Genomic DNA, 23606 nt, shown 5'->3' on the forward strand with positions numbered 1-23606 from the left:
AATTAATGTGTTTCCTGGTTATTTGAGACATTCTGTATTTTTCCTTCCTGGTATGGAAGATGAGGATTTATCTCACTTCCATCACTCCACCTCTCCTGTCTCATCCTCTCATATTTAGTTTCTTTATTGGTTATTTTTATAATTTTAGTAAGTAAAAGTACTTCACCTTTATTTCTTATTCTTTCAACTCCAGAGAGCAACCTAATAATGCTTACTATGTGCCAAACATCGTTCTGAGCACTTTACATGTATCTGCTCATTTAAGGCACACAATAATGTCAAGAGACAGGTTATTGTTATTAGCCCCATTTTAGGGAAAAGAAAACTAAGGCCATTTTACTATCATTACTAGTGGTTTTCCAAGGGGGAGAGGAGGAGAATGTGGGTGGCCAGTCTGCCATCTTCACACTGAGTTCTAACAGAGCAAGTTTTGGGAAGCACTTATTCTGACCTTTGCTCTAGTTCCCTGTTGGGCAATGAAGTGTGACAGTGACAAGTAAGGTAGGGAGGTCTCCTGGTCATCTCAGCCAGTACCAGACAGTTAGCTCAGCTGTGGGACAAGGATTCCCAAATGTTGTAAACCAGCTAAATTGTAATCAACTGAGGAGTATGTTAAAATAACCCACCTACAAGAACAGAATCCGTGGGATTTGGGCCCGGGAATCTGTTTTTAACAAACAGGCCTCGTGCTTGGAAACCAGTGGGTCATAGGTGAGTCTGGCAGCTGGCCTTGTTCTATTCCATACTCCATTTTCAGCACTCTTCCTCGGAGCCTGCAATGAGCAAGTGGGTACCCTTTACTGTGTCACTCACTAAGGAACTACCTGGCTTTTGCAGTAGACCTCCTATCAAAGTAGGATCAACGATTTTAATATGAAGATCAAGGTGAAGAGCTAATGCAAGTCCAGTCCTAGTGTGGATTCTCACGTATGATGTTCACCATTATGCTCCAGGCCTTTGGTCATAATCACAGAATGTTAGATCTGAAAGGGACCTTGGAGATTATCTAGCCAAACTCCTCACTTGACAGATGAGTAAACCAAGGCCCAAAGGAAAGCAAATTGCATACAGAACTATTATGGACTGAGCCAAGAGCCAAGCCCTGGTCTCCCAATTCTCCAGGATGTCTTTTTCTAGAACTGTACTGTCTAGGTAGCCACTAGCCACGTGTGACTATTTACATTTAAATAAATTTAAATCAAAAATTTTAAAAAAAAGTTTTTTTTAGATTTGTTTTTTTTTTTATTTTATTTCTGGCTGCATTGCGTCTTTGTTGCTGCGCGCGGGCTTTCTCTAGTTGTGGCGAGCAGGGGCTACTCTTTGTTGTGGTGCGTGGGCTTCTTATTGCAGTGGCTTCTCTTGTTGCGGAGCACGGGCTCTAGGCACACAGGCTTCAGTAGTTGCAGCACGTGGGCTCAGTAGTTGTGGCTCGCGGGCTCTAGAGTGCAGGCTCAGTAGTTGTGGTGCACGGGCTTAGTTGCTCCGCGGCATGTGGGATCTTCCCGGACCAGGGCTCGAACCTGTGTCCCCTGCATTGGCAGGCAGATTCTCAACCACTGCGCCACCAGGGATGCCCTAAATCAAATTTAAAATTTAGTTTCTCAGTCACAAAAACCACATTTGAAGTGCTCAAGAGCCAGCAGCTAGTGGCTACTACATATTGGACAGTGCAAACACAGAACATTTCCATCATCATGGAAAATTCTATAGTCTAGGGCTGGTCTGGAACCTGGGCCTTTCATCTGAAGGTAGTATGGGAACTGGATAGTTTTATCAATGTCTTCTCCCCTCAAACAATTACTGCAGAAGAGTAACTCAAGAGAATGTGGTTGTACTATTCAGTTAACAGTAGTTTAGTGATAGCATTTTGACAAACTAGAATTTTATGCATGAAACTGGCAGAACAAACCCACCCGAACCAACTAAGCCACTGAAAACTCCTCCTAAGCTACAATAGGTCTCATCTAAGAACCAAATCAGATACTAACATGAGTTCATTTTGAAGCTCTGGCTGGTTTAAAAGGTGTAAGGTCCATTTCTTATTCCTGGGAGGTCTGAGGGGAGTATACTTTTGAAGAGACAGGAAAAATAAACCAAAGGAAATAAAATTGCTCTGCATAATAACTGTAAAATGTTAACTGTAAGGTGGGCTGGGAAGGTTTATGAATTAATTAAGGGGCAGAAATTATATCTTTTCCTCCTTGTGGATTTATAATATCTAAGATTATTCATCCCGGGAAGGTGTATTTGATCCAAAAGTTTGTCAATGGAAACACTGGGAAACGAAAGGTGCATGTGCAATTCTGGATGGGAGACCTTAAAAGTGACCAGACTTGCAAGTGTCCACCCTACTTCACACTTAAAGAGACATGAAGAAAAGTACTACTGGGAGAGGGGATCTCATTAGAAGTGAAACTACACAAAGCAGAGGTCTTGGAGAAGGAAGCATCTGGAAGACCAGTTCCAGAACTAGGAACTGTGGTTTCATCCCCAAAGGACCTTGGCGAAGGGCTCAGATCCTCCTGGGGCTTTTCCCTTGAATCATACAGATAGTCGTGACTCTGTATGTAAAGGTTCACATTCTTCCTCTGAATTCCCTGTAGCTCCTCCAACCCTTCAGAAGTCTTGATACATCCATATAAACTTGTGTGGAGGTGGTCTGGGGAATATATGGGAGGGGGCAGTAAAAGGGAGTATGCCTTGCCCCACAGTTACTCCCTTGCTGATGTCCTGGAGGGAGCCACGTTGCGTTGAGTGGATTACGTGTGTCCAGGAGTTGCAGAGGGGGAGCAGAGAGAAGGCGCCCACAGTGGGTGGGTGTGAAAGGTAGACGACACAGAGAGAAAACTGGACCCTGTGGGGTGGTAAAGGGAGTGGCGGAGGTAGGTTGGACTGACGCTTGGGTCATAGAGGTGAGCTCACATACACAAGTTACTGTCAGACAATCAAGGTGGCCTTGAACCAAATAGATCTGGATAAGATTTATTGATCAGATTGTTTTAGAAAACCAACAGCAAAACACTGACAAGATACATAAATACAGACTGGACATTTTAGGGTAAATTCACTATATTTCCTACCTGCTTGTAGGAAACCAGGTAAGGTGGGAAAAGCTGTCCTGATCATATGGCATGCACACCAGACTGCAAAAGGACTTCCACACTATTTAACAGGACTGTGGCAAACAGCTTGAAAGTAAGGCAAGCATCGTGTGTGGCCTAAGCATACCCTGTACCAAGAGCCAAGCCCAGGCTCGCCTCAGAGACTGCATGTGAGTGAGGTTTCCCTTTCTTGCCTAGTTCTTCCAGAAATATCCTCATTGGCAGGTGCCTTTACAGGGAGATGCCTGGCGCTGTCCCTGCTCAGACTCTGTGTACAAGGAAGTGGCTTTAGAGAAAATCAGTGTGTTTCTGATGCCTCCTTTGTATTCTAAATGTGCAACTAGTAAAACAGCAATTACTACAGCTTGGTGAAACTGCCTCTGACTCACCCTGTACAGTGACTAAGCAGGGCCTTTTAAAAACTTCTAAAAAGTGAAAAAAATAAAAGATAAAAACATGAAAGTTATGTTAAAAAGATGGTACCACTTTTGAAGCACAACTCAAAACTTCTTTCCATAACACCAGATGAGGGAAGAGGTCGCTTTCCACCAAATCTAACGACCTTAGAAGGGAAACGCCACTGCTGGGCATGATCTGGTGGCGATGCACACAGAGGTTACAGAACTCTACCAAGCCTACCTCAGGCCCTGCCAACGCTCCTAGAGCCCCGAGGCATTTGGGGAACGTAAGCAATTTAAGCGAATGGTGACCAGCTTTGGAAGCTTATGATCATAGGACCATAAACCCTCATCCATCCTGGAGCTCAATGCTAGAACAATGAAGAATGAGGAAATTGACTTTTTGTGCTATATCAGAGTGCTGGCAGGTGGACAATTCAGTAACCTATGCCACCTTCTAAACATCTTTAAGACCACATAAAAACAAACTGGTTTTACAGAATTAAGACCAACGTAGTCTTAGAGGATAATTCAACCTTTCCTACAAGCCAAGCTATGGGTTGTAGGAAAGGTTGAGGCTCCTTCAAGAATAGTGGAAAAGCAAGTATTTGCAAAGATCCAAAGAAATGTATTCAAATGATGGGATTTCCTCTGCATCATACACAGCTTTTTTCTTCCAATATGTGCTAAGAGTTATTTGGTGGTTATAGGAGAGACAGCCTAGAACTCAGGGCAGGAGACTATGCCAAAGCAGAAGAGTGACGAGTGACATCTAAACTCACCATTAACCACTGTCATCAGGTTGACCACCTACAGCTAACTGGGCTGCCTATATGTTTGCTGGTTTCTAGCCCCTCCATGATTCCTGCTTTTCAATTTCTGACTACACATTAGCCCCACTCCACTGAAAAGGAGATGCTTGTGGGAAAGGGTAGGGAGAAGGAAGAACTATAAATCAATCAATTGTTTGATAGAAAAGTTGAAACACTGATTATCTATGGATTTCAATTATCTGTGCTTTACTCTGGGTAATGAAAGGTCACTGTTAATATACCTTTTGCTTAGAAATGTTAATGTTTATTATTATATTTTTAAATCTAGCTATGTAATGGACACGAATAGCTTAGAGCAAATTTTTACATCATGTCACCAGGGCCCTGAAAAAAGAAGATTTGCCAGTAGAAAGGGTTTCAGTTTGGCCCCTGAACAGTTAAAATTTCAATCTATTCTATATTGGTTTATAGATTTTCCAGAATATGGAAAATACCTTATTAAATGAAGAAAGCATCATTTTCTTCATTTAATAAAGTATTACTTTCACAGATAAATTAGTATATACATGGGAGAACTCATAGTATTAAATATTAGGTTTTAATTCTCCATTTAGAAAACTCCTTACAGGTAGACTTCCTTGTTCCTAGGCAAAGAAATGTAAGAAGATATGCAAACATGAGATAGTACAAATATGACTGGGGAAAAGTCTCAATTCTAACAAACCCGAGAAACAACAAGTCTCTAAAGAGTTGGAGTAAGGAGGCACTGGACTTGAAAGTCCAGCTTTACCAAGAGTTGGCCTAAGCCAGCCAATCACATCTCAAATTTTTGGTATAATTTGACTCTAAAGTAATGAGCTGGCTTCCCCAAGACAGATACAAAATAGTAGTCTACCTGCTTTATAGTCACACCTTATATATAATCTGTATATATCCATATGTGTTTCTATATATTGCACTTAAACTTACAGGACTGCAGTAAGATAGCTGGGAGTACCTCAAAGAGGCAGAGAAGCAGCAGGCATAAACTTTCCTAAGTCAAGTAACAGTGTCAGGAATTCAGAGTGCTGGTTTTGGATATACTAAAATGCCTGGTGACTCCCTATATAAAATTCTAGTCATCTACATTTAAGTCATCATACACACAGTCTCATTTGGCATTCAGAACACGTGCACATGTGTGGTTCTATAGCACTCAGAGCTGATCATACTACATCATTTTCACTAGTGTTATATTAAAAGAAGACACTTTAGACCAAAGATATGTACTTTTATGAAAACGTCACACACAAGGTCTTGGATGTCAGGCCTCCAAAGTCTACCTCAAAGAATACCGCCTTCAAAAGGTTTTAAAAAGGATGCTAGGGGCTTCCCTGGTGGCACAGTGGTTGAGAGTCCGCCTGCCGATGCAGGGGACAGGGGTTTGTGCCCCGGTCCGGGAAGATCCCACATGCCACGGAGCAGTTGGGCCCTGAGCTATGGCCGCTGAGCCTGCGCGTCCGGAGCCTGTGCTCCGCAGCGGGAGGGGCCACAGCGGTGAGAGGCCCCTGCACCGCAAAAAAAAAAAAAAAAAAAAAAAAAGATGCTAGCAAGTGTGGATTGAACCAGTCTCTCTTTCAGCTCTCTGTGTCACAGAATTAGAGACCTGCTTATATCCCAAGGACTATGGAAGGATAAGCACAGAGGCTGAACATTCAGTCTTTGATCCCTATAAATCCAGGACATTGTAAATAGAGCTGCAATGAACATTTTGGTACATAACTCTTTTTGCATTATGGTTTTCTCAGGGTATATGCCCAGTAGTGGGATTGCTGGGACATGGAAGCAACCTAAGTGTCCATCAACAGACGAATGGATAAAGAAGATGTGGCACATATATACAATGGAATATTACTCAGCCATAAAAAGAAACGAAATTGAGTTATTTGTAGTGAGGTGGATGGACCTAGAGTCTGTCATACAGAGTGAAGTTAAGTCAGAAAAAGAAAAACAAATACCATATGCTAACACATATATATAGAATCTAAGAAAAAAAAAAAGTCACGGAGAACCTAGGGGTAAGACGGGAATAAAGACATAGACCTACTAGAGAATGGACTTGAGGATATGGGGAGGGGGAAGGGTAGCTGTGACAAAGTGAGAAAGTGGCATGGACATATATACACTACCAAACGTAAAATAGATAGCTAGTAGGAAGCAGCCGCATAGCACAGGGAGATCAGCTCGGTGCTTTGTGACCACCTAGAGGCGTGGGATAGGGAGGGTGGGAGGGAGGGAGACACAAGAGGGAAGAGATATGGGAACATATGTATATGTATAACTGATTCACTTTGTTATAAAGCAGAAACTAACACACCATTGTAAAGCAATTATACTCCAATAAAGATGTTAAAAAAAAAAAAATCCAGGACAAAGATCCTTTTGCCACCCTGGGTAGTGTGACTTGTTTAATTATGGATAGTTTCTGCCCAAACATCCAGAGACTAGATTGGAGTCATGCAGCAAAGCTTTGTTTTGAACTAATGGAGCTGCTCAGACTGACCTGCTCTGGAGAGAGCTCCTCATTGGAACAAGCCTAGCAGTGGGTGGCAAGAAGTTAAAGGCCAGACTGGTCATGGCAAGAGGGGGATGGGGCCTCTGGAGGAGTTGCTGCTTTCCCTGCTTCCCCCCTACCCCCTCATTCCCCAAAAGGACCCAAACTCACAGATGAAACGTTGTTACAAGACCTTGCAGAACACAGGCTCTATGAACTCAACCCCACATGGATGGGAGGTTATAATAAGGCCTGGAGGTTAGGAGTCCAAGTCTAGAAGCCACATTCTTCTCTTCCCCAGAATTGAACACTAGATGGTAACTTTTTAGCCATAACTCAAAGGTGATTTTCAATCCACACATGAGCCTAAGAGATTCCCTTCTGGGACGAAGGGAGAAGAATAATTTTAAAAGCTAAGCGAAAAAGAGGCACTTAAAGCAAAAACATGTCCCTAGTCTCCCATCTGAGTCTCCTGTTATGACGTAACCAACGGAATGATCAGCACTGTGCCCTCTTGCACACCTTTAGCACCTTTCATACACCGAAGGACTTCCAACTGCTCATGTCTCAGTGACCACTCTAGCAGCCTGATGGCAAAGCAAGTAAAAACTTAGGTCATTTCTTTTTTAGAATTAAAATACAACACAAAACAAACCAGAACTAAAATTTCACACCAAAAAGTGAATGATCCTCAGTTTCATTCCTTCCTCATGCTAGTTTTAAAAATGATATTTAGTTCTTCAGGAAGAATGACCTGTGGCTTTTCCCCAAGACCTTTTATCCAGTTACTAGGCAATTACAGCACCATGCACATTAAAGCAGACAGAAAATGAGGCAAAAAGCTAAGAGAAAAATCAAGGGCCAACTGGTTTTCTAGAGATAAAACCCATTGCCTGAGAATACGGCAGGTGCACGGCCCAGAGTGAGAAAAGAAAACAGTTCTGGAAGAGATATGGGAACATATGTATATGTATAACTGATTCATTTTGTTATAAAGCAGAAACTAACACACCATTGTAAAGCAATTATACTCCAATAAAGAAAGAAAAAAAAGAAACAGTTCTGAAAGGAAATGGCCGATATGACAGTCAAAGTTCACAGCCCAGAGCAGAAGCCCTCCCTGCCCTGCTCTATTCAGGCCTCTCACGAACTTACATTTATGTCCCACAGCATTTATGCCACACACTTAGGGTCTGCAATTCCCCACAGTGAAGTCAAAAAGATACTTGAAACCATTAATAAGCATAGGAGAATTTCAAAACTGCCCAGAACGAAGAACTGTGACCACCATAAATTTCTTGATTTGACATGTTCTTGGTGCCATAATTTCTAAGAGCAACGACAAACAGCACAATTACAACACACAGTAAAGTCTTTAGACAAGTCAACTCTAATCACTGCTGGCACCATAAGGATGAGAAAAGAAATCACTAATCAAGAGCTGCTGAGCTGCTTAACTTTTCTCCAAAGTCAAAGGATCGGTTTGGGTACCTAGGCAGCAAGACATCAACCACCGCTGCCATTAGATCCAGCTACTCAGTTAGATGTACCTTTGAAAACAGGAAGTTAAACATCTAGCTTTCCCTATAATATGCAAGAGTCTCAAGGTTAGCCTTCTTGTTCTATCCCCAAAACTTCTTGTTGTTGTTGCTGGATTTAATTTTTTAAATTTTATTTTTGTTTTTATCGATGACGTTGCTTTAATTTATAGAGCACTGCCTGACAGGGTCATACCCCTAGAGTTCCTCTAAAATTTTCTTTATCTTATCTTAATTCATAACATTATTAAGGTACTTTCAGACTTTCCCTCAACTCCATCAAGGAAGAGGGAGTATGTGAGTATGTGTGTGTGTACTGGGGCAGAAGGGAGAGAAGCAAAGAAAAAAGCACGAGGGAAAGTGAGATTCCATAAACTTAAAACAATTTACAGAAAGGCATCTGATGTATTTTCTGAATAAGGCCTTGATCAGGGTAACCAGTCCTCTCTGTAGCACATTCTACACTGCCCATAAATAAAGGAGTCTCTTTAAATTAACATTTCCAGTATCAATGAACAGTCCAGAAATCCTCATTTCAAGCGCTCGATGAGTCCCTGTGTGAGTCCAAGGTGCAGAAGCTGTGTCCGGGAGAGGTTTGCTAGGTTGGGGAAGGCCGCAAGCAGCTTCTCCCACGCCAGTTCCAGCAGGCTAGGAACCACCAGCCAGATCTTAAACAACGACCCAGTCCGTTTATTTTCGTGGATGTTCACCACTCCTCCATGAATGTACATGCAACCAGCCTATGAACAAATGGCAGTCAAAAGAGGATAAATTCACATGGGAGAGAAACAGGTACTTACGCTGAAGATTCAGCCAAAAAGTTCATAGTAGGCTGAATTAGACAACAGGAAACAGAAAAGTTTCTCACTGATCCCAACACAGTGCAGAGATCAAGAAAGGCTTAGATACTGAAGGAGTTACTAAGGGAAAAGCAAGAGGCTGGTTTTACTTCAACAACAACTCCAACAACGGTAAACTAAGACTATATTAGGCATCCCCTGTGCCCAGTACTAGGGTACAAGGTGAAAATAAAGGTCTTTGCATTCAAGAAACTAGTAGAATCTTCAATAACATGGCATCTTGGGGGTAAAACTGTTCTGCCTTCCCAGGAAACACCTTTGATGTCACTGTCAGGGCCTGAATGCCACATGTAGCATTGCTTTTACATTTATGTTGCTCTTTTAAGCTTGTATTATGATGGTTTTTCTCCCCTTTTCTCAGAGGAAGAGCTAGCTTTGGAAGAAAGGTTTTAAAAACACATTCTTAATCCAAGCTTTGCTAATATCAGAATCTTCTTTTCTTGCTATATCTCTAAAAATATCTCCTTATCATCTGCAACTACATAAAAAAGATACGAAAATGAAAGCTTACTGGTGTAACAGCTGCACAGTGAAAATAAACTGGCTCTGGCATGGTAGCTGGGAGCTTTACCCATTGAAAAGTCTGCAGATTCAGCTTCCAGATATCTCCCAGGATCACTTCTCCATTATAGCCCCCGCAAATGAACACATCTATCAGGAAAAGAGAAAGCCAAAATCACACAAAGGAAAAGGGCCACGGTGACAGCATGTCCTGTAGTAGCTCTCACGGCTAGGTGACACGGGACCAGTTCAGTCCCCATACCATACAGGACTCCAGCTGGCGGGCCGCTCATGCTGCTGTCCTGTCCCTCACTAAAGTTGGGATCTTTGCTAGGGCTAAGAATGCAAGCCTCTGAGGAAGCTTCATGTCTAGGTTCTCAACTACAGGTGCCAGGCATAGGAAGTGAATGAGCAAGAAGGTTCAGGGAAAATAAACAAATAGGTCCAGGGAACAAACAGGAGTGCACATGCTCTAACGAGGAAGATGGCGATGCAGCTCCAGCTCATTGATGCCATGCAGGACTTAGGGTCAGCAACTGCCAGATCTTCCAATTATTTAAAAGACGCTGGAAATCCAGATTTTTTGAAAAGTGAAACATTTTGATTTTTAAATATTGGCCACTAATTCAAAAACTGTAATACACACATGAGCCAAAGAGAACACATCTGCAGGCCACCAGGCTGCAAACTCTCCTTTTAAATAACATCCTGAAAAGGATAGACATTTTTCTGCCCATAGAGACAAACATTCTCTACTTAGACAATTAACCTGCAATGTTCAGTCTGGGGGCACAAAAGAGGTTTTTCCAAGCTTTCTTCAGCCCAAAGAGGACAGTTTGAAGTCCCATTTGACCTGTACCAGTTATTTATGTCAGGAACAAAACCTTCCCAAAATCAAAGGTTTTTTTTAAATTATTGTTCTTGTTGTTCTTTTTGTTTTTATAAAGTCAGTTAGTTATAACTAAGTAGACAACATGTAACAAAGGCTATGTGAACCTTCAAGCTAAATGCCCACAACTATAGCTGAATTCCATTTGTATGGTGCCTGGACTCAAAGAACCAAATGAATACACGTGTTAACTCAAATCTAGATCAAGTTTAAGTCAATACAATTAAACTATAAAATACACTGGAAACTTTTCTGGCTAGGATTTAAAAAAAGTATGGATCCGTTCTTAGAGAGGCAAAGCTGAACAACGCCACTATCTATAAATCTTGTCCAAAGAGCAGAAGCATAATAAAAAGCGCCTCTGTACTAGAGATGGCAGCATAATCCTAGTAAAATCTGAACTAAGCTGCTGAAAGGATACAGGCTATCAAACTCATTTACACACACCTTCCTCCCCTCCAAAAATTTAAGGTGGTATATCCAACTATAAAATAAGCTGTAAATTAAAAGACAGGACGGTTGTCCAAAGAGGAGTCATTTATCACACTCAGATAAAGTAGCTGCAGCTGCTTTCTGAAGCCATACAATGCTTGTGTTGTAATATGGCCAAAGAATGCGCTAAGAGTTCTATCTGGTATCAGATAGAGAAGAGAATAAACTTAATGAAATAACACTCTGAAGGAGCCATTACAATTTTAATACAATGTCTACCAAGGTTTCTACTGTATGTCAGGATTATTAGTGTTACCCACCAAAACCAGAGACATCTGTTGAGGTGGGGTGCTGAACGATTAGGTGGTAGAGTAAAAGCTTATTTATCACTTATTTTTGAGTTCTGTGATAACTGAGGGAACCCAAACAATACATTCGTTTACTTTATGAAAATTGCTGAGAGACGCAGAACTTTATGGATTTCCCTTTAAGTCTAAACTAAAAGAAATAGACTCTCCCCAAAGTTATGCCTCTTTTAAAGAGTTATCATTAAGAAATAAAATAATCTCAGTATGTACAATTACAAAAACGGAACCAGCCTGTTATTTAAAATCCTTACCATTTTTTATCTGAACACAACTGTGACACCTTCGGGCTGCAGGAAAACCTGCCAAACACATAAATACAGAAATTCCATTATTCACAGAAAGACTGGGAGTAATGGTGATCCGACACAGCAAAAGACATACTATGAACAACTTGCTTAAAACAATCCCTTTGTTGCATTAAAGCAAACATTGACTAGTCCTTCCAATCCTGCCTTATTTCACACTAGAATAAAGCCATCATAAGTTTCATCATAATGATATAATGTTAAGGTGTCAGGAAAACAAAGTGAGGTGGCAGTGGGCAGGGGTTACTAGTGGCTTTCCCAAGCCCTTTTACCCACAAAGAGACAGGTAGATCTTGATTTAAGGGCCTACTTTTATCCTACCCAGATTTCCCCTCTTCCACAGAATTCACCAATCCCCATTAAAAGTCTGTGCTCATGGGCTTCACTGGCGGTACAGTGGTTAAGAATCCGCCTGCCAATGCAGGGGACACGGGTTCAAGCCCTGGTCCGGGAAGATCCCACATGCCGAGGAGCAACTAAGCCTGTGCGCCACAACTACTGAGCCTGCGCTCTAGAACCCGTGAGCCACAACTACTGAGCCCACGTGCCTAGAGCCTGTGCTCCGCAACAAAAGAAGCCACTGCAATGAGAAGCCCGCACACCGCAACGAAGAGTAGCCCCCGCTCACTGCAACTAGAGAAAGCCTGTGCCCAGCAATGAAGACCCAATGCAGCCAAAAATAAATAAATAAATAAAATTTAAAAAAATGAAATAAAAAAAATAAAAGTCTCTGCTCAGTTGCTGAGGAAGAATAATAATTGGGCTAAGGAATACAAGTAATTTCTTTTCTTTTTTTCTTGGCCACGCCGCACAGCACGCGGGGTCCTAGTTCCCAGACCAGGGATCGAACCTGTGTGTCCTGCAGTGGAAGCTTGGAGTCTTAACCACTGGATCGCCAGAGAAGTCCCACAAGTAATTTCTAATACCAATTTAACAGATATTTTTCTTCTCATATAATGCAATAAAATTCCTTTTTCTCTTTCAGAACAAGTAAAACTATAAAATACATTTATTAAAGATAAATGAATCAATATTTTAAATTTACCTATTTTTTCATGGGGTTTTGTTGCAATTTCCTCCCATGCATTCGTTTCAAGGTTATATGCGTGAATCTTGGAGAGAAAAGAAAAAAAGAGGATACACAAAAAATTTTAGCTAGCCTGAAAACTGGATTTTTCATAACAGCCTGTACAAACATATTCTTGGTTGAAAAGCCTTCTTTTCCTTTGCTATTCTCTGATCTTTCCTAATTCTAATATAAGGCAAAACATTAAATGAAGCAATTGAAAATTAAGCACATACATAATTTTATTATTTTTAAATCATAGAAAAGAATGAAGAAAAAAGTTGGAATTCTGCAACTTGCACATTTTCTACAATGAACATGTATCATTTTTATAACAGAAGAAAGCAAGTGTTGGTAAGAAAACACGGAACTGCAGTTTTGACAAAACTTGAAAAAGACCATTAAGGTTCCCAATCAGGAGCTCTGAGGCCTACAGATTTCCCCTGGGACATATGGATTTAGAAATGCCACAGAGACAGATGAATCAAAGCCCTTCAGAACGCAGCTTTCTAAAGGTAGTGATGTGCAGTCCTAAACATGCCTGTTCTTTTTAGATACACAGCACTGACAATGAGAGGGATGTGACATTCTGAGAATCCTGGTTCCAAATCTAATTAGTTGCTCCATTTAACCTACTATTATCTTTCTTTTAATGTCTTTTCTCATCTAGCATAAAGAGATAATTCTAATAAAGTATTTTCAGTGCGTAATTATGCAACTGTCAACTGGAAAGCATATCAGGGGCACAGAGTTCAACCTTATAAAGAGCGTCTAACACAAAATAGGTGTTGATGAAGAAACTGCTTGAAAATTACAATATCTACAGTAACAGAATTGTTACTTATTATGCTTAGTATAACACATGCCTCTCTCTAGCCTTCTTCCTCTCTCTCTCTTTTTTAATATACCTTGTTTAAGGAATAAGCTGTCCAAGAAGTACCACCTCCCAAGATGTAAATCCTCTGCCCATCATGTGCAATTTCATGTCTGTATCTGAAAATATACAATAAAATACATTTATAATTATGGGAAAAATGATCTACCTAAGATTTGGCTGCAAGACTTTTTATTGCATCATTATTTATAATAATAAATTATTGGAAATAACCCAAATGTTTAATAATAGTGAATTGGTTAAATAAATTAAACAATATATAAAAAATGGATTAGCATGCAACCAATAAGAATGTAGGAACAGAGGATGGTTAATATACTGAGAACTTCTTTTCATGTCATTAACTGAAAAAAAAAATCAGTTATATAAGAGCAGATAGGCTATAATCCTACTAAGAATTTATATATATACAAATATGCACAGAAAATGACTATAAGGATACATGCAAAATGTTAACCCTGGTTATCCCTGAGTTTAGATTTTGCTTTTTATTTTCTTCATTTTGCTTATTGGTATTTTCTAGATTTTCTATAATCTTTTTGTGATAACTTTGTATAAGGGGGGAAATTATTACAGTTTTAAAAAGTGATTTGCCTACATTTAATTAGAAAGCTTAGACTATGGGCTTTCAAATTAAGACACTTATTTAACAGATATAAAAATATCAGAAAAATTATGCTACATAAAACTGTGAGTATAATATGAAACACCTACCAGAACTTTTATCCAAGCAGTCTAGCTAAAAGCTGAAACAAGTTATAATATGTCCATAAGATGATTCAAAGAAGGCAACCATGTGAAAATGCTTTGAAAACAATCTATTTCCTCCTTTCCCTGGAGGCCCTGGTGCTGATAAAATAAATTACATCAAAATTGCTCCCCATACGAAGCCAGCTCCCAAGTCCTCTCATGGTAGTTCTGCAATAATCAGCCCACTAAGATACTACAATAGAAATAAGTCTTCCTTGGCACCCATATGTCGTTTTTTTAAAGGCAACAAAGACATAATAGTCTAAACAGTGAATAAAAAATTATTTACTGTCTTTGCTTTTAAACTAGAGGGCAAAAAAACCTCTTTAAGTTTTCCAGTGAGTTTAATTCTAAGAAGAGGCAACTGCTATTAGGAAAAAAAAAAAGTGAAAGATCTACGACTGCTACTAGAAGGCAACTAAAGAGAATCATGTGATGTTTGAGTGTTTAACAGAGCACTTAAAATAAATGACCTTCCCTTCCTTTCTTCCATCCATCCAACCAACACTCACTGAGTACCACTATGGGCAAGGCACTGTGTTCTTACTGGGGATACGGTTGTAAGCAAATAAGCCAAAGAATCCTAATATGCAAGTTAAGAAGGGAAATCAAAAAGTAACTAGAATGTAATTATTTTGCCTGTAATATGAAATTTAGTTACAATTGTTACCATTGGTTTCACTATTTTCCTAATGCAGGAAAACTGAAGTACAAGAGGAAATAACAGGAAAAAAATTCTTTAATTCAGAGGGAGATATCATTCCCTCACCAGAAGATCCTTCTTTAATGCTGAACTGGGATCTAACAGCCAGTTAGCTATTTTAACCAGGCCAAAGGGTCTTCTTCAAACCATACTGCCAATATTCTGAAAAAAAAGTAAAATCTTAGCAAGAAAGAATAAATATGCTTTAATCCTAGAATCTCACCTCTCTTCTGGTAGATCACAGGATAGGTTGTTTGGTTTCAGTTGTGTCCACTCTCTGGTATTGAGATCTAATTTGTGCAGGTCTGTGCTGTAAATATAGCCAGTTGTCCCTCCAAAGACATAAAGTGAGCCATTGATGATAGCCATGGCCTGGATAATGAGGAAAGGTGAACGAGACTTCCTCGTTAACACTTGATTGAAGAAGAATGTAACCTTATTAGATATCCCCAAATCAGCTTTTATGAAATTTTCTTGTATTTTTTAACTTTCTAAAAATCAGACCCTTAAAAAGGACTAAAGATCTTAGAGAAACAGAGATTATTTTTAGAAAAGTTACCTTTGCTCAACTGGAAAGAAAGTTCTATCTAGATAGGCAAAGGGCGTCAGATGATCCTTAGGGGTCCTAGCCAACCAAAGAATTTATAGATCATGGACATGAGCATTTCCACTGAAAGCTGCTTCACTTTCTAAGCAGTCTGAAGAAAAATGCCCTTAAGGAGAAGGAGCAAATATGAAAATAAGGCACCAGAATCCCTTAAGTAAGAAGTCTAGAGGTGGCAGTCCCCCAAACTTGACATTTTCCACCAGACTCTTCTCAGTGTAAGTTTTGCTATTGTTATGGTAATTTCTTAGAGTTTAAATGCCTCCTGTGGTGGGATATGGTCATCCAGTATGTGCCTCACACATAGTTCAGAAGCTATGTATCAGCACCAGTGCCAGCCAGTGCTAGTTGAGAAAGAAGCCACAGCTTTGGTTGTTTTAAGCTTAGCCCATTACTCTCAAAGGGTCCCTGAAGTATGGTGAGTTGTTTTCCTACCTTTTTAGATAAAACTTTTCAAACCTAAGGTTTGAAGCACTAGAACCTAACTGGAAACTAATTTCTACATAATCTGTGTTTTAGCTCAGATCTGTATAAAAGTCTCTTAACATCACTGCCTTAGCAAAGACCCAGTGGGACTCAGTAGATAGGGATCATCTACCCTATTACTTAGGTTAGAAAGCTCTTCAAAGCATCATAACACTCTAAAGAGGATAGGACCTGGGCCATAAATAGCCAAATCTCTCATTGGGGGTGGGTGAGGTCCTGACATTTACAGAAACCTCCATACAGGTCTAGATCATTGATCTTAATCAGAAACAAAGAGTAAGGGGAAAAAAAGGAAAGAAGGCAAGCAACCAGATTTACAAACTACAATTTCACATCAGAACTGAAATATCAAATAGTAACCACAATGAATTTATTCTCCGTTAACAAAAATTGGTGGCAATATAAATATTCTGACATTGTTCCTGGAACTAGAAAATCTGAACAAATACATCCACAATGACTGGCTATAGATTGGTACCTGTCCATATATACGACTGGGTTTCTTCCCCCGACAGCTGAGTAAAGCCCATCTCTTATACTTCACGTTACAGACATGGACGTCATTGCCGTTGCTCTCACCAAATGGGATGCCTGTTCCTCCAAACACCAACAGGTTGTTTCCATGCAGCACAACTGGGAAAGGAGAAGCACAAATTTCATTTTTGTACTGGCTACCTGCAATGTGTTCCCACATTAACCCAGAAAATCTGAGAAACTCAAAAATGTCCGCTTTAATACTTTCAGAAGATAGCTCAAACCACTGACATACAACTACTACAAAGTTTTACAGAAAAAGATCTAATTCACACTATTTCACATAGCTCACTGTCTGATATGTGACATGTATTGTGAAATGCATGAAACACTGTATATAACAATACAGAATGATATGAACTACAATCCACCACTGCTGCTTAACACAGTTCAAGTACACAGTAAAGCAAAAGAAAATGAAGGATCATCGCTGCCTTAGCAAAGACCCAGTGGGACTCAGGATGAAGGGATAAAAGGACCATTCGGTTTTTGCCAGGGGAATGATCTCTACATTTTAAATTATAGTTTCTGTCATCTTAATCCTCCACCAGATAAAAAGAACACGAATATCCTGCTAGTAACTTTCTGCTCCTGTCATCACACACACTTGTATATACTTTTTCTCTCTCTGATGGCAAATATTCTGAAAATACTGCTACTGTATTATTTCAGTGACTTTTTTTTTTTAAACCAATTATTCAATTGATGTAGTGTAAGAGTCAACAGCATGAGCTCTGGTGCCCGTGAGAGCTGGGTTTAAAGTCTCGTGTGACCTCAGGAAAGTTATTTAATCTCTCTAAATTAATCTTCCCAACAACCCTATGAGGTAGGAACTATTATTATCTTTTCCATTTTTATAGATAATAAAATAGAAGTGGTGAGAGGTTTAAATAATTTGTTGAAGGTTTCCTAAAAAGAACCTTGCCAAGCTAGGGTTCAATCCCAGGCAGTCTGGCTCCAGAGCTTGCACTCACAGCCACTGCCCTTCGGGCCTCTCTAAAGCCTCAGTTTCCTCATCTGTACAATGACGATAATTCCAGTGTTGGCATCATAGAGATGTTGTGAGGATTAAACAGATACCACATGTGAAGTACTTTGCTCAAGAGCTGCAAATCCCATTTGTTGATCTTCTACTACATTTTGCCTAGCATATATATGATACTTTATGTTGAACCCTCTGAGATATTATTAATTCCATTTTATAGGTAAGGAACTAGAAGCTAAAAATCATCTGTCAAGTAAATGACATACAGCTAAGTTCAAACTCAGGACTATCCAGCTCACAATTGATTCTGAATCACCATGCTATAGTACTGACACAGTATTATCACAGGAAGAGTCTATCCATTAACAGGGTTTAATTATATTACTATTATGATTTAGTATTATTAAACACTATTAACAAGGAAAACATGTGACACTGAGCCAGACCTCTCAGACATTTCATAAAGTCAAAAGTTCAGAACTGCTGGCACTCACGTGACATAGATGCCAACTCTCGGGGCATGTAGCCATCTGTGCCCATCTGGTGCCATACTCCTGTAGCAAAATGATACCTCCAAAGCTCCCTGAAGAGAGGATAGTCTTCATTATCTGGCCCTCCTGATTCATCATAATCTGGGTTATAACCTCCAAACACATACAGATTGGTATTATCTGCCACACAACGATGTCCGCTTCGTGCTGGTGGAGGTCTGTGGCCTAGGAGAGAAGAGGACAGCTTTCCGCAGATGACCCAGCACATTAAAAGCACAAACAAAATTTGGCAACAAACATTTCATCTTTAAAAGGAAATCAGGGAAAATTTATAATGTGGATGTACTTTTTATTTACTTAGGTTATTTTATACATTCACACATACTACTTAGGATTTTAAGGAGCTAGTCTCCATTTCTATTTCATAGGACTATTTTCAGATTTTGATAACTGTAAAAAGATTTTTCCCAAGGGAGGCAAAATAGCATCATAAACTTGAGAAAATGGCTGGTAACTTGGAGTTTTCAAGAAAAGAAGGCGGAGGGGTTTAATAATCCAAAAGCTAAAAGGACAGATTTTCTATTTTCTTAGAGGAGAAGAAAACACAGGCCAACGAAATTAAACTGAAAATATTAGAGAACTACATAAATATAATCACAAATGTGAATGAGTCATGTATAAATAAAAATACACATACATAAAACCTGTGATTTTTCCACAATATATAATTACACACTTAAAAAGAAAACTGGCTTTCAAAGAGTTATAGCAATGTCTGGAATTTAAATACCACTCCAGACATTATGGTAGTTAACAAAGAATATCCCTGTATTTATCTCAAAGAGCATCTTTCATCCTATTAAGAACTTTACTGAGAAAAGCTATTTCAGGGAATTTCCTGGTGGTCCAGTGGTTAGGACTCGGTGCTTCCAATGCTGGGGCCCCGGGTTCAATCCCTGGTCGGGGAACTAAAGATCCCACAAGCTGCACAGCCAAAAGAAAGGAAAAAAAAAAAGCTATTTCTACAATTTGTATTTATAAGCTTTCTGAAGTTTAAATTATGTCAACTAGTTTACTAAAAGTTACTTCAAGATTATTTTAGAGTAAAAAACCCCGGAATTTATATTACTTCTATTATCCTTACAATTTTTACACCAGTCTACACAAACCCTTATATAGCTACAAACCAAAGATGCTTAAATACACACTGGATGGAATAAGCTACTATGGTCATCTGTTATCCTACAGATTTATCTACTTTCATATATTAGGAATAGATACTAGTATAATATTAATATTTATGACAATGCTGGACACCTAATAAACATTTGTTATATAAACATTTATTACCAGCCTAATATAGGCCTCACATATTTATACTTTAAATCAAAATCCCACTTCCTACGGTATGCTTTTAAACAAGAACTGAAAAGAAATTGCACAGAGCTAGAAAAACTAAAAACCAAACGAACAAACCACGAATCACCCAATCACTTAATTCCAACCTGTTGGTCCTGAGAATCTTTGATGGCTCCTTACTGCTCAAGCTTGAAGTCTTCAAACAACAATTCAGAGCCTTTCCTGATCCTGATCCCTCACATTCCTGCCTGTTTACGTCTGTCTCTCTGCTTAGAAAGTCGAGTCCTTCCCTTAGCTCTTGGCCTGGTCTACCTAGCCTTCAATGCCTGGAAGTTCCCTGGTGGCCTAGTGGTTAGGACTCTAGGCTTTAACTGCCATGGCCTGGGTTCAATCCCTGGTCGGGAAACTGAGATCCTGTAAGCCGCGCAGTGCGGCCAAAAAAAGAAAAAACCTACAGCCCTTACAATTCAGTACCATACCACTCAAATAATAAGACAGACATGGACAATTAATAAGACGATTACACCATAACTATGTAAATACATAATAAATATAATTTTAGGTAAACTATAATCACTGAGGAAATTTACTCACAAGCTGTGATTTACCTCAAGTGAACTCAATTTCTCTTTCTAAAAATCTTGAAACACAGAAAACGTGGTGTGGAAGAAAGAGCAATAACTTCTACAAATATCTAGATTTGAATCCAGGTTCTTTCTAACTGCTTCCTTGAGCAAGTCACTGACCCTCACTGAGTCTCAGCTTCTTCATTTGTATGAATGGATTATTATTCCTGTACTTTACAGATTTATTATACTTGCTATTATGTTAAAATGTTTATTGGTTAATAATATATGTATCTTCCCAGGAGGCTATAAGCTATTTGAGGGAAGAGGAATTATTTGCATTCACCTTTCTATTACCAAACCTAAGGCACACAGAAAACACTGAACAAATTTACAAATTTAATTTTTCTCTACTCATTTAGTTAATATTTATTTTTCTTCTCCAAATAATTCTAAGTTTCTAAAGGGCAAAAATCATGTATAGCAATTAGCCTGTATCACCCACAACACCTAAAACAGGGATATATAACAGACACTAGAAGTTTCACTGATACTAACTTCAGGTCAAAGTTAACAGTAACAGGGATGATCAAAACAGTGTAGAGCTCTCAGTGGACTTTGATATTGTGCTTAAGAGAGATACAATTTTGGGGATAGGGGTTGGATTATGCAATGGTCTTCTCAAAACACAAATGTTTCTAAGAATTAGCAAGACAAATTTTAAGAAAAAAAAACAGAGTTGCTATGGTCAACAGACAGGAACTCTAAGAATCTCTATAATGTCATTTGCTTTATTACCTGGAGACAAAAGATACTTTTTGAAACTGCTTTTGGGCAAATATGAAAAGACATACAGTATATTCCAGGATTTTCTCTAAACGACTGTACAACGGAGAAGACATTCCATTCTAAGTTTACTGCCAACTATTTTTGAGACAAATGTAACTCACATGGATTAAAGGTTGAGGAGTCAATGAAAGATGATTTTATATTTACCCACTCATTCATTCATTCATTAAGCCAAAAATATTACTGGACGCCTCTACATACCAGGTACTGTACTAGTTGCTGAGGATACAATGGTAAGACCATTACTCTTTCTGTCCTCTGCAGCTTACAGTCTAGTCCTGCGCTGTCCAACACAGTGGCCACTAGCCACATATGACTCCTAAGCATCTGAACTAAGGCTGGTTCAAACTGAGCTATGCTTTAAATGTAAAATATCCCCTGGATTTCAAACACTTAGTATCCAAAAATAAATGTAAAGTTACTGATTTTTATATCTGAATATAGGTTGAAATGACATTTTTGATCTCTTGAGTCAAATAAAAATTAAGATTAATGTCACCTATTTTTTACTTTTTTCATGTGGCTACTAGAAAATTTAAAGTTTTGTGGCTCACATAATATGTCTATCAAAAGTGCCTGTCTAGCTCAATTGCTGGCTTCTGTAAATAATGTCATTATCTATGCAAATTAAACTGCTGGGTAAAGAGCATCTGATCAACGTATGATAAATATTATACATCCTGTCAAGAAGTCTTATAGCTAGGAGTAAAGAGGTAACTATTCTTTCTCTTTAGTCAGTAACTAAAGATTTCTTTGTACATATTTATAGTCCAAGAGTGACTAACATATTAGAAAGCCATATTTTATTTTGAATAAATCATGGGGATTTATCAGGGTCAATGTCACGGAGACTACACATTAATTTTCATTATAAAGAATATAGCATAGGCTCCTCAACCTTGACCAAAACTTAACTGGGTTTTAGATTCTTAAAGTAGTTCTCTGAATCTTGTCCCAAATTCTCCATGTGCAAACCCCACTTTCCTAAAAAGTACTTGCTACTAATAAAATCAGCCACAGAATTAGGTTACCTGATTGAGGAACTCCAATTAGAAAATGCAGAAGTCAAAAATTAAAACTGAACCTGTGGGCTTGCCTGGTGGCGCAGTGGTTGAGAGTCCACCTGCCGATGCAGGGGACACGGGTTCGTGCCCCAGTCCGGGAAGATCCCACATGCCGCGGAGCGGCTAGGCCCATGAGCCAGGGCCGCTGAGCCTGTGCGTCCGGAGCCTGTGCGTCTGGAGCCTGTGCTCCGCAATGGGAGAGGCCACAACAGTGAGAGGCCCGTGTACCGCAAACAAAACAAAACAAAACAAAAACTGAACCTGTATGCAGAGGTGAACTCAATACCCAGAAGGGAACATGCAGCTGAGGGAGTATGTACCTGTGGTAACTGAGCCATCTTTTTGCTTCAGTGTGCTCATCATGTGACAATGATGAGCACACTTGCTCTTTACCCCAGGGAGTAAGCCAGAGTTTACTGTAACCAGGGACATGGGCTTTAGTTTGCAGCCCAAAGGAAGAAGCTGTCCGAGATAAGGCAATGATGAGGTTGCGCCAATGTTATTACTGTTACAAATAATTTTGTAACAAAGCTTTCTTTATGTAGATTTATATGCAAATGTCTAAAAATTTCTGGAAACATAATTTCTGGGGTCAAAGGAATATACACTTAAAATTGACACAGATAGGGGACTTCCCCGGTGGCGCAGTGGTTAAGAATCTGCCTGCCAATGCAGGGGACACGGGTTCGATCCCTGGTCCAGGAAGATCCCACATGCCGTGGAGCAACTAAGCCCGTGCGCCACAACGACTAAGCCTGCGCTCTAGGGCCCACGTGCTGCAACTACTGAGCCCGCGCACCTAGAGCTCGTGCTCCACAACAAGAGAAGCCACCGCAATGAGAAATCTGTGTACCACAAGGAAGAGTAGCCCCCGCTCACCGCAACTAGAGAAAGCTCACGCACAGCAATGAAGACCCAATGCAGCCCCCCCCAAAAATTGTTACAGATATAATATTGTTATAGAGCCATATTGCTTTCCAAAAAGACTGCAACAATTTATACCCCCAGCAATAGTGTATGGTAGTGCCTATTCCTTTATGCCCTCTTCAACCTTTTTAGTTTGTGCCAATCTGATGGGTGTCAGGTTACTTTGTATTTCCCTGATTTTTACTAGTTCACATGTTTATTGGCCCATTTGTATTTCTTCTTTGGGGAATTGCCTGATCATATCCCCTGTCCACTTTCCTATCTATTGTGTTGCCTTCTCACAGATTTGTAGAAATTATTTATTTATTCTATTTCTTTCTTCCAGCCTGCTATTGGGCTTTTAATTTTGTTTATGGTACCCTTTACTACATGGAAGTTTTTGTGTAACTGAATCTCTCAATCTTTTCTTTTAAGGCTCCTTTGCAACAACAACAAAAGGCTCATTTGCTTTACATCTCATTTAGCTCTGCATCATTATAAAATTACTATTCTTATTTATTTCTAACAATTTTTTAGTTTTGATTTTTAATATTCAGAACCTGAATACATTCAGAACATATTTTTGTGTATTTTATGAGGTAGTAGGGCTCTAATATTTCCTGCAAAATGGATAGGCTATTGTCCCTAAA

At 39.4% G+C, this 23606-nt stretch overlaps 1 protein-coding gene across 2 annotated transcripts in view; it reads right to left on the bottom strand.

Annotated features, from left to right (window-relative positions):
• Positions 1–1246: 1246 nt before the first annotated feature.
• Positions 1247–23606, bottom strand: part of KLHDC10 (kelch domain containing 10) — a 60438-nt gene continuing 38078 nt past the window's right edge. The window contains exons 3-11 of one of the 2 annotated variants that reach the window (XM_060156686.1): positions 18216–18437; positions 16681–16835; positions 15336–15484; positions 13673–13757; positions 12744–12810; positions 11645–11692; positions 9715–9854; positions 7961–9083; positions 1462–1575 (exon numbers count right to left, since the gene is read on the bottom strand). In XM_060156686.1, the coding sequence (XP_060012669.1) occupies positions 8874–9083; positions 9715–9854; positions 11645–11692; positions 12744–12810; positions 13673–13757; positions 15336–15484; positions 16681–16835; positions 18216–18437 (1076 nt within the window). In that variant the 3' untranslated portion in view covers positions 1462–1575; positions 7961–8873. Of the gene's footprint in view, positions 1576–7960; positions 9084–9714; positions 9855–11644; positions 11693–12743; positions 12811–13672; positions 13758–15335; positions 15485–16680; positions 16836–18215; positions 18438–23606 lie in introns of both variants that reach the window. The other variant, XM_060156687.1, reaches the window with a different exon arrangement.

The sequence above is a fragment of the Lagenorhynchus albirostris genome, chromosome 8 (genome assembly GCF_949774975.1).
Source record: "Lagenorhynchus albirostris chromosome 8, mLagAlb1.1, whole genome shotgun sequence".
NCBI lineage: Eukaryota > Metazoa > Chordata > Mammalia > Artiodactyla > Delphinidae > Lagenorhynchus > Lagenorhynchus albirostris.